At 37.2% G+C, this 11,980-nt stretch overlaps 1 protein-coding gene across 6 annotated transcripts in view; it reads right to left on the bottom strand.

Annotated features, from left to right (window-relative positions):
* Positions 1-1,382: 1,382 nt before the first annotated feature.
* Positions 1,383-11,980, bottom strand: part of SRRM1 (serine and arginine repetitive matrix 1) — a 17,832-nt gene continuing 7,234 nt past the window's right edge. For 2 of the 6 annotated variants that reach the window (XM_032202123.1, XM_032202129.1), the window contains 12 exons: positions 11,388-11,591; positions 10,718-10,837; positions 8,929-9,200; positions 8,691-8,771; positions 8,257-8,343; positions 7,577-7,721; positions 6,970-7,011; positions 5,412-5,516; positions 4,613-5,071; positions 3,535-3,721; positions 2,578-2,772; positions 1,383-2,369 (listed from right to left, as the gene is read on the bottom strand). In XM_032202123.1, coding sequence (XP_032058014.1) covers positions 2,265-2,369; positions 2,578-2,772; positions 3,535-3,721; positions 4,613-5,071; positions 5,412-5,516; positions 6,970-7,011; positions 7,577-7,721; positions 8,257-8,343; positions 8,691-8,771; positions 8,929-9,200; positions 10,718-10,837; positions 11,388-11,591 — 2,002 coding nt within the window. In that variant the 3' untranslated portion in view covers positions 1,383-2,264. The remainder of the gene's footprint in view (positions 2,370-2,577; positions 2,773-3,534; positions 3,722-4,612; positions 5,072-5,411; positions 5,517-6,969; positions 7,012-7,576; positions 7,722-8,256; positions 8,344-8,690; positions 8,772-8,928; positions 9,201-10,717; positions 10,838-11,387; positions 11,592-11,980) is intronic. The other 4 variants (XM_032202124.1, XM_032202126.1, XM_032202127.1 and 1 more) reach the window with 4 other exon arrangements.

Below are 11,980 nucleotides of genomic sequence, written 5' to 3'. Positions count from 1 at the left end.
AAAAAGTGAGAAAGGGGGCGCCTAAGAATTGAAACTCCACAGAGGAAAAGGGAGGAACACCCAAGTCTCAGGAAGTTCTGGTATTCCTTCACGGTTTGTCCAAATCAATAGTGAAGTCCTTTATCAAAAAGTACAGTCCTGGAGGCAGGACATGAAAAATGGGAATAAGGAAAGTTAAGCTGTCAGAGACTCAGGTACAGAATATTTTTAAAGAGCTTCTATTATTCCAGAGATTAAAAGGTGCAGAGGTCAAAAATCCGTATGAAAATAACATGGAAGTTGTAAAGCACGGAATGTTAACTCCTTGTGAAAACTGCACACATACAGTCCCTTAAGACTGAATTTCAGAATCGTTTGTGCTGCCAAGAAACACCACAGGAAAAAAAAAAAAAAAAAAAAAGCAATGACATCAGCACAATACATTGCTAGGTTCTGTAGTTTCATAGCACCAAATTGACTCCAATGTATTTTTCAAAATGTGTTTGTCCAGAAAGTTCTTGGAATTTATTATACACATAACAGATGACACTCAACACTGGAGTGTTGATGTACTAAGTTTACAAGCACTTCAGTATTCAATGTATACTAGGCTAAGGAACAAAAAAGATTCAGCATATAAGGAAATGAAGAAAGAAGCAACTTTTAAAGATAACCCTTGCATCTGGTATCTACATAATACCAGTTTTATTTTAAAACCCTACACAATGTCAAGAAAGAAGACTAATCAAATATCTACACTTAATTGTGCACACCATATCTATGTCAGACATAGAACAAAATTTTCAAAAGCTTGTATGTTTCAGTCCTCCTTCCAGAGGAGCCTTACGACTCCAGGATTGGCTTGATAACAGAATCAGAGCTTGAATTTTTAAAGGAATTTGACAGCAGCAATCTACCAAGTTTCAAATATGACTATACAAGACAAGCAACCAGAATTCTTTAGATGATCATTCAAACCAGTGATTACATGAAGTTAATTAACTAAATTTACGCAAACTTGACATTTAAGAGTCATGTTGGTTTTTTTTGTTTGTTTTTTTTGCAATACTTTGAAACATTCTACTTCCTATGACAAGCAGTTTTCACTGGCAAACATTTTTTTTTTGTGCGCTTATTTTTAGATGTTACTATCCTAACAGAGTGCTGACCAGGTAAGACTGATGTTCTTGCAAAACAAGAGTAAAACAATCTAGACACATTAGGAGCACCACTGAATTAACAAAGGGCTATTTCTGCTATCTATAGGACAGTTAAAAACAAAGGTCCTGATTTTTCAAAAGCCAACATACTGCATCAAATATTTTTTATCTGTGTATTTGTTAACCCTGTACAAAAGAAAGCTGATTAGCAAATGTTAAGTGTTCATATAAAAATAGCCAACATCTGTTTAAATTTAGAAATTTATTTTGTTTAATCCACAAGCTTTATATAGCTTTAGTTAAAAAAACAAAAACAAAAAACAGTGAAAACATGACAATATCCAAAGTTCAGGTTCCTCAAACTTTCAAAGACCACATCTCTGAAAGTTGCTTATACCATTCAGAAGAACCGCAACGAGACAAGATTTATGAATGGGGCAACGACATCTCACAAACAAAATTTATGTAACTGAAGGAATTTTTCTGGGACTGCTGATCATGGAAACTGCCCTTTAAAAAAAAGAACATAAAAATACAAATGAAATTCCAGTGTTCCAAATCAACATGTTACATCAATATAAACCCACAGTGTCCTGGTAAACAACATGCTTTCATTTATGTACCACTCTAAATTGCTATTCTTGATTTGCTTTAATGGAGACTGTACAGGCAACAGTAGAAAGCATTAAAATATATGTACTTCCTTGGTAATTCTGCAGTGGTTTTATTTCTGGGCAAGCTTACAAACCACAAAGGTTAGTAGCATAATGTAAGTGGATATAAAAGAAGTCAAATGAGACCCTCACAAATTATTCTAAATGCTTTGTTGAATTTCAAAGAAACTAGGGAATTGACGGTCATGTTTGAAACCTTCAAAACAAATTCCTACTGCTTCTAAGAAGTCTCACGCTAAATGAAATTATGTTGACTGTCAATGAAAGAATGTCACTAGTACACTGTGGACACCTTTTGTAATGTAAATCCATGCCCTTTGTACATGGTGAACCTCAACCTAGCAATTATTACAACAAATGTTATATTCTAAAGCTCAAACACATTTAGCAATTTGAAATTGAATTCTGAGTACAAACCAAATAAAATGTACATTATATCAAAGGATTCAGCCTAAGATGGTGGTGACACTTGCGCCTTCCTCATTGACCTCAGTGCTTTCTCTCTCAGGTGTTTCTCTAGGTCATCGAGGTTGTCTTCTGGTTCACTTTCTGTCTCCTTGAAACAAAGATAAAATATTTCTTCAAATACTGAAAGCCAAGCTGGGCTGCAGCCCTCCCACTACTGTAAATCATCAATTAAAGTCATGAAACAGTAAGTTGCATTTCTGAAGTAAGACTGCTATTTGCTATCAGAGTGCTGTGTACATTCTCTACCTATTTTCTTACACTCTACTCTGAAACAGTCGTATCTACCAAATTCCTACCTTTTTAGGTTCTGTCTCTGCTTCCTGTTCTTCCTGTGCTGAGGTGGTATCTGCTGCAGCCACAGCAGCAGCTGCTGTAGCTGCCGCCGCCTTTTCCTTCTTATGTTTTTTGTGTTTCTTGTGCTTCTTATCCTTTTTATGCTTCTTATCCTTCTTTTTCTTCTTCTTCTTTCCACCCCCTTCTTGATCTGAATTCTGTAACAAACCATTCAACAGACATTACAACTCATTTCCAAGACTTAAAAATTCAGTTAGAACAAACCCACACCCAAACACTGGGCAATTCAGATGGACTGTGCAACTTCTGAAACTCAGTCAAGTCCAGACTGCCTTCAGAACTTAGGGAAAGTCACGTGCCAATGCACTGACAGTAGCAATCCCAGAAGACAGATAACACAATGCATGGTTGTGCTGTCTGAATACAGAATGTAACACCACACAAACTTGATATGCTTGTCACAGCAACAACACACAAGCCTCTTCATAGAAATGAATACTGCAGGTGGAATCTAACTCCCTAAAACACTCTTCTACGAAAGAAATGCAATGTCTCTAGGAAACATCCACAGAACAGATAAGAATGCCAAATTATCTGCTCTTTCCTATTATGAATATAGTTTGCAAATAACACTGCCAAGCATAATTCAAGACCACCTCACTTTGTAGGCCATCAAACTAATTACAAGTAAAGCAATACTTAAGTAATCCCAGTGATTTCATGAAATGAGAACGTATTTTGTTTCAGAAGTTATAACAGCACTTTTTTTCAGACTCAGAAACGTTAAGCTTGAAATGTTTGTGTTGTGATCTAAGAATTTTAACTATAAAAAATCACTCCAAGACTATTTTTCATTTTGTCATGTGAATAAGCTTAGAGCTGTTCAATCATTAAGTCTTTATGAAAATAACTTGCCATATAACCCCCAAACAGTATTGCTTTTATTAGCAATGAAATACCCTTGCAGGTGATGGGCTCTGAGTTGGACTTTTAGCCTTTTTTGCAGGTGACCAGTTTCCAGAAGGGGAACGAGATCGAGCAGGAGATGGAGGTCCTTGATGTTTTTTTGGAGCTGGTTCAGGTGATCCTGATGCGGACCGCGATGAAGACACCCGTCTTGCAGATCGTGGACTTGGCGTGGAAGCCCTTGAAAACAGAAATGCCACACTTAGATTCTAGTGTTAGAAATACAACATGAAACAAGGAAGTAAAAATTACAGAAAGTCAAAAGAACATTTGTATTTATAACTTGGTTAAGCAGCCACTTAAAAAAAAATTAGTTACTGTGCTGGCATATGTTACAAAGGGCAAAACGATCTCATACCATTGTGTATCCGTAATGCAAAAGGATATTGCAACTTGATAGCTTGTTAAACAATAATGCTATTGTTGTTCAGGAATGATTGCTCCCTTTCTTTTTCTGATATGACTAATTTATAACCTCATTAAAATTCAAGAGAATAGCAATGCTATTTTATCATCCAATGAAGGAAGAGTGCAAACCATTTTGTTCATTTTCTTGCTGAAAGAATAATCCAGCACCAAAATTGCTGTGCACCAATCTGCTCATAACAGCAACATCACATTAAAGAAAACTGATAAAATTTTAAGTATTTATCTGCCATAACCACGTGGGAAATGATTTATGAATTAAAAGTATTGGTTCTATTCTGTTTTATTTAAAAGCTAACTGCAAAGTTTGTTTTGCTTTAAGCATAGCTAGGAAAAAAGTTTTTAAATTCTTTTTATCTGCTCATTCCCAGTAATTTGTTAGGCTACTAAAAAGACTCCTCAGACTCTAGATCCTCTGTAATGCCTCTCCCCACACCTCACTTACAGTTGGAAACAGTGATTAAAATAAACCTCAAAAAAATCACTTAGGGGTTGGTTCTATGAAAGCCAAGAGAGCCCCCAATACTTGAGTGACCTCAAGATACGAGAACCCTTTTCATGTGATCCCCTAGCTATTCTCATTGTATTATCAAATAATAATAATAAAACCACCACCAATGAGTAAGACAAGATTTTTTTTTTTACTTTGTCTTCTTAGGTTCTGGCGTTCTTGACACCCTCCTGATGGGTCTAGTGCTTGGAGATGGAGACTGTCTTCTCTGCGGTGAAGCTGAAGCTCCCCTTCGCAGCGGTGGTGGGCTTGCAGATGTATGAGAAGCTCTAGGCCTTGGTGAAGGTGAATGCCTTTTGTTTTGTGGTGGAGAACGTGCTTCGCGATTAGACCTACTGGGAGGAGAACCCTTCCTGTGCTTGGAAGATATCGAAGGTGAACGCCTTTTAGCAGCTGGAGAGCTCCTTTGTTTTGGCGGTGGTGAATGGGAGACTCTGCGTTTTGACTGTGGAGACGGTGATGCTCGTCGTTTAGGGGGAGGAGGAGAAGCTGTTCTTCTCTTTGGAGGTGGAGAAGGAGAGTATCGTCTCTGTATTGGTGGAGAGTATCTCCGTGGAGAAGGTGAGCGTCTACGTGGGGGTGGCGACGGAGACCTAGAAAGAAAACAGATGTTCAGGTGCCACACAGCCATGTGAATCAATTTCAAATGATTACATGATCATTCCTCTGAAATTCTGAAAAACTTTATTAAATAAAAACTTTTTGGAAAAATCAACTGAATAGATGTTATTCAGTACCTGATAACAGCAATCAAACTGTATCCAGACCACATGCCTATCACAGAAAATCTCGGCAGCAAAACTACATTCCCCTTAGTAAAGCTGTAAATCAAGGAATGGGTTTCCTGTATTATGGCATTTACTTTTACATACCGTAGTTGGAAGTCAACAAACTAAAAAGCAGTTATTTCACAACAAAAATGCAATGCAGTACCTTCGGCGAGGCAATGAAGGTGACCGTCGCCGCCTAGGAGGAGGGGCAGGCGAAGGAGAGCGCCGTCGCCTGGCTGGTGGGGGTGATGGACTTCTTCTCCTCCTACTAAGGAGATAAAGGGATTACTCAGAAAAATTGCAACTGAGCTACAAGATTATTATTATTTTTAATTATTATGCTTTCACTATACAAGAGCATCTTGCTCATGTACTTCTAATTCTAGTAGAACCACTAATGGGAAAATATATATACATCCAAGTATTTCTACAGAGTGAGGTAATAGATTTTTATTGTAATTTTCAGACCCCACAACACTAGTCACAAGAATTTCACGTTCTGCTTAACCTGATCTATTTGCACCCTGCAACCAAAGAGGAAGTCCCATTCTCTCCCATCTTCTTCTCCTAAAAGTTCATTTCTGCCACCTTCCTTGGGCTGAATCTAGTGATAATGTGATGAGTCAGACCAGCTTACTCATTCAACAAAAACTCTCAGTCATCAGACAGTAAAACAGACTTTAAAACAGACTTCCAGGGAAGTTTCAATAAAGCTTATACTTTCCTGAAGTTATAAAGGGAGGAAAACTTGCGTTTTGTAAAGAAAAAAAATATTCTTCCCTGGCTGTTGTTCTCCAAGGCAATGAATTACACTTTTTATACATAAGAGTTTGCTCCAAAACACATTCTTTTATGATCTGGAAAAAAACAGCCTCTAAATGTCATAGTTGCCCTAATTAAATGTGTTTAAGCATTTACACAATAAGCAGTACGTGAATTTAGTATGCTGCAAGTTTTATGCCAAGTTTAAGATCTTTGAATTCTAATCTGTTTTACATAGAATTGTTTGATAAACAACAAGATACGATACATGATTAGAATTGACTACACTGGTAGAAGCAGTCACACAATCTCACATCATTATGTATGCTGCAACCGTATTCTAGCTAGGTCTTAATCACAGATTGCTCACATGGATGATTATATCGGATTAATAAACCCATCATACACTGAGGTTCCAACATTCCAAGATCAACACATACCAAACAATTCCACAAATAGAAGAGTTAACAATACTGCCTACATAAGAAAAAATAGGTATTAGCTATTAGTACACAACTACTAGCTCCAAATACCTTATGGATGGGAAGAATCAGAGTACTGAAAACACAAATTAAGTGTGACCCAGAACATCAAGATCTTTATCCCCTATTCCAAGTCCAGGGAAGGGTTTTAATCGTAATATGAAAGGCCAGTATTCAGTTATTTTCAGGCATCAGTGAGAACATTAGTGTTATTAGCTGTTACAGGCTCCATTAGAATTATCAAGTAGTCTCTCTATCGTGAGATAATACAGGTGTTAATTTTGTTGTTTGATCTTTTTTCCCTGCCGATGAAATGGTCCCAAATACAAACCAACAAGGAACAGATAAGACTGAATTTCCTTCACCTTACTGCTCTGAGTGCACAAATCCAAAGGGCAGAAGTACTTGTCCATGACAAAATAAGTGAGAGCCTAAATGATATGCAAATCCTGTTTAACATATTAATTTCTAACCAACCTTTTCATCACTGGCGATTGCCACCTCTTTTCCATCTGCATCCTGATAGCAGTGGAGGAAAAACAAAACAAAACATCTAACTGCCATATATTTGAGGCAAAAATGAGCAAGTTCAAATAAAGTTCAGGGTAATTCTCAACAAATGAGCAAAACAAGAGTGCAATCTTGAAGCAGAGCAAAAGGTCCATCTAATCCAGCATCCCGTTTTTGACAGGCAGCTGAAGATACTTCAAGGAAATAGAATAAAAAGCAGTCCGTATTAAAAAAAAATAAATTTATCTTTGTGATTTCCAAAGGCTAGCAATTTTAAGAGAATTCCATGAACTTTTCCACAAGTTTAGTTCATAGTAGGGGCTTTTAATAAAGCATTGTAGGCCACAACACGATCATGTCACTATAGAGGAAGCTTGCTAGAACCAGCATTGAGATCCTCATTTTCTTTTGACAGTTACTTTGGAGAAAAAGGTTTATCTGCTTGCACGATTTGGGGCTAAATGGGCACGACAATTCTTTTGGGTAGTTGCCGACAGTCACATAGCAGATAAACACAACATTAACCAGTTATTAAAAGAAGACATCAGTTATGCCCAACTTAAGAAGAAATTACCGAGGGGAGGATTCCTTCTGTCGTTTTCGTGGAGATGGGGATGGACTGCGTGAATGCGAATGGCGTCGGCGTCTACCAACTTCTCCATTCTTCACATTGGATCTTTTAGGTCTTTCCTCTTCAGATGAAGATGAGGAGCCAGAATCTATAAATGTAGAAGAATTATTCTCTGGAATATGATTCTCATTACGCAGTTATTGATATGGTTATACTGCTGTTTACACTAATTTCCACTCTTGCAAAACAAGAAGCCTCTGTTTCCAATCAATTCAACTACAAACATTAGCTGATGTGATAAATAAATCCATCAGAGTTGCGTAATAAACTTTGCAGCAACCTAACCATCCACGTAACATTTAACTAGCCAGGTAACTTAAAAAAAAAAAAGTTACCTTACTGACCTCAAGCAAGCAAAAGTCCAAATTATTAGAAAATAACCTAATGCATCAATAGATTAAGTAAACCATAGTATGATTCTATGATAGTAAACAATATTTGTATCTGAGGGTAAGAGTTTAGAAGTGCAACTTTTAAAGATGCAAATTTTTAATGATACGTACCATAACCTTAAAAAAAATAAGTTAATTATTGCTCACACTACTTTCACAAAGAATAAAGGTACTTGATTATGAGTGGTAAATACATACAACCCAATTTTAGGAAATGTACATTATCCATACCAGATGAAGATTGTTGATTTTGCCTTCTGTATTGACGCCTCTGTTGCACAGAATCTGCTGCAGCCATTTTACCTCCTTTATCTTCTTCTGAAAAGGTACATACAGACAAAAATTAAATTAAAAATACAAATTTGTCTTATTGAGGCAGAAGTAATTAAGTACAGTAGATCAAGCATTTTTTTTTTTTTTAATAATTAACTCTCCTCATCTTAAGGTTGTATTGAGTCTGGTGTATTTTTTGGCTGAGCTTTTCCCAAGAAAGCTCAGATGAAAGACCTTACGCAGCATGAGTGAGCATTTTTTATGTTTCTGAAAAAATCTTTCTTTCAATGCCAGTTTATCAACAGGGTTTGGCACTTTACTAGTACCTTTTATTGTCATACACCTGATTAAAAATCCCACCCAAAACCAGTGTTGAAAAGTGACAACCATACCCGATTCAGACAGATCAGCTTTCCTTGGTTTTGGCGCTGGTGAAGGAGATTCTCTTTTTTCAGTACTCTTATGTTTGGGTGCTAAAGGACAAAAGTCAAGTTACTGTGCTGTAATTTTTTTTTATTTTATTTTTTTTAAAAACATCCATGCATGTTTCTCTGCTCTCACAAACAGTAAATACCATCTGTGAGAAAATGAAAGCACAAAAAGATTAAAGTGCTGAAAAAAAATTGTTACCTGATGCTCTGCCAGGTGAAACAGAGCCACGGCTTTTTCTTGAACGATTTGACTGCTGAGGCGTTGGAGATCTACGTGGTTTTGGAGGTGGACTTGCTGGTGGAGATGGTCTGTGCCTCCGCCTAGGAGGGCTTGCAGAAGGAGACATCCTACGCGTTTTACGAGGAGGACTGGATACAGTTCTTTTAGGTGGTTTCTTTGGTGGTGATCGGGAACGTGACGAGGAGGAAGAGGAGCTACTACCAGATAAAGATGCTGATGACCGTCTTCTCCTGCAAATCAAGTATAACATTAGACAATGACTAGTCAGCTTAGGAAATGTTTGAGCATGAACACAGAATTGCATTTGTTTGCAAGCACATAGAGAGCCACATACAACAGCACTCCCAAAACATGGTGGACAGCCTTCAACACGTGGCTTGTAGAACAGACTAACAACCAATCTTTCAGTTATCTTTAAACTACAGTGAGCAAAAAAAAAAAAAAAAATGTTAGTGTTACCTTTGCTTGCTTTCTGTCAATCTACAGACTACAACTAAGCTTTTCACCTTCGTACAATTAGTTTTCTTTGGGCTTTCTAACTTTTGGATGGTTAAGAGAATTCTCCATGTTAGCAGATGTGATTTAATGATCTTCAAAACAGATCTATTTAAGAGTTTAGTGGGCAAGTATGCTAAAAAGTTTTTACACCAGGAAGAAAAAAAATTCAGACAGCTTAACAATTCTGAATCAGTATATCCCTCCTTGTGTTTTAGTCTTTCAACTTTACTTTGCAATTTTAAAAAGGTAGGGCCTCTAGAATTCTGCGGCAAAATTTGTGGCAAGTTCTGTTGTAATTGTGTACCTGCAGAATCCACCTTTGGCTGCAGAATTCCTGAGAACCTGGAAAAAAGAAACCCTACCTTGAGTGAGATAAACATTTGCTGAAAGGGAGCTCTTGTACATCTCGAAACATACATATTTGATTCTTTTCACAGTTCTCACAGTAACTGTGCAAAATGAGCATCTCTACAAACTCAAAGAAGTACTTATCACCTTGTCATAAACAAAAAAAAAAAGGAAGAATTGTTCCTTCTTAAAAAGAAGTAACTATTGTACACAGGAAGCATCGCTAGTTCTCTTTCTACGACAAAAACAGGAATCTATTCTCTGCCTATGAAGACAAACATCTATTTTGACATCACCCTAAGTATACAATTCTCTGCAGTACAACTCGGAGCTTTCCTACTAGAAAAATTGCTCACGCCATCAAAAATATAACCTCCAACACCAAAGAGCCAATCTGAAAAGATTTTTATTTACTGATGCAAAAGAATATGAAGAAATACATTTCAAGTCAAAAGTTTAATTTTGACCTTAAGTTTATGTGATGGAAAAGTGACTCATAATAAAAAAAAAAAAATCCCTAAAAGTAAAATTCATAGTAAATTATTCAACATTTTCCCTCAAGTGGGGAAAAAAAACTGTTACAGTAGATGCAATGTCCGTCTGTGCTGGGAGCTACCAAGAGCTATTTCAAGGAAGTTTTGAAGTTGCTACTTTTCAAAGAACTGGAATTCTCAGCAATAATTTCATTTCAAAAGAAATCATGCCACAGCAACTAGAATGCCCCCCCCATACTTATGAAATATGACATCGCAGCTCTTACATCATTCAAATTATCTATTACAAACAGCATTAGGTTAAGATGAACAAGGTGATTTTGATAACATTGAGTTTTCAGGAATGACTGTTACTTTCTAAATCTGAGTATAAAATTTTCAAATGCCTTAAAAAAAGGGAACCTTACCGCCTCACAGGCGATCTGCTTCTTCTGTGTCTGGGTGGAGGAGGCAATCGCCTTGGAGGACTCCTCCTCCTTGGGGACGGTCGTCGTCTTGGGCTTGGTCGCCTTCTAGGAGAGTAAGACCTGTCACAATCAAAAATTCAAATGAAAAGCAACTACCTAATTTTCAGATTTGAGGAAATTTAGCCTCAGGGAATTGAGTGTAAAGTTGCTTCTCTCCAAGTGCATTACATTACAGCAGCATTTAAATTATGGTGCCACGCAGTACATTCAGCCACAGTGTTTTTATGTTTACCAATACCTTATGCTAAGTTGCAAAAAAAAAAAAAAAAAAAAAAAAAGTGGGAGGGGAAAATTTGCAAAACCTTCAGTAAACCTACCTGCTAAAAGGCTACGTAAATCCCACTACCAAATGACACAGTCAGCATTAAGTACCCTGTTCTTTCCTCAGTCAGTGTAAGTCCCTGTAAGAATCTTCCCATGAACTGATATGATGAAAACTCCTGAGCACGCTTATTCACTGAATGTGTCATTCTCATTTGGCCTACAACACTCACAACTCAACATCATTAAAAACATCATTACCTTAACTGAGAACATTAAATTAAATGGCAACATCAGAAGAAAATATTCAGTTCTCAATCTCTGCAATCAAGACAAGCTGAAGTCCTACCTTGACCGCGATCTATGACGCCTTCTTGGTCGGGAATGAGATGGAGAACGGGATCGAGACCTTGACCTTGACTTGGACCGAGTTGGGGATCTTTGACGAGTCTTCTCTTTCTCCTTCTCTCTCTCTTTCTTTGAATTACGTTCTGGTGAAGTTTCCTTAGTCTCTGGCACAGGAGGTTCAGATTTAGGAGCTTTTGGGATATCACTATTAAAAAACAAAGAATTAATTTACAAGCACATACAAACCATAACCACTGGAGTAACATTTTAGAAGCTGACAAGATGTTCCCCAACAACATTCTCTTGCCCATCCACTGACAAGACGTTACAGACCCCACTTCAAAATTGTGGAAAGAATTAGAATATGGTACAATGATTCAAAGACAAGGAAAAGTAATAATCAGGCTCTCTCTTAACTTGCTAGGAAACAAGATGACATTGTCAGAAGCAGAAAACATGCCCAGTACGATGAAACAACAGTGGCAGCTTAGCAGTCTACCTTCAGAATTCTACACAGGAAAAAAGAAATCTTACTGAAGATTCTTAAATTCTTTTGCCATTTTAGGGGGATAAGGAGAAGCAGACACTGTCCCT

Source organism: Aythya fuligula, chromosome 23, assembly GCF_009819795.1.
Source record: "Aythya fuligula isolate bAytFul2 chromosome 23, bAytFul2.pri, whole genome shotgun sequence".
NCBI classification, from domain to species: domain Eukaryota; kingdom Metazoa; phylum Chordata; class Aves; order Anseriformes; family Anatidae; genus Aythya; species Aythya fuligula.
Note: the sequence above shows the minus strand (reverse complement) of the source record. Positions and strands in the feature narration are given on the sequence as shown.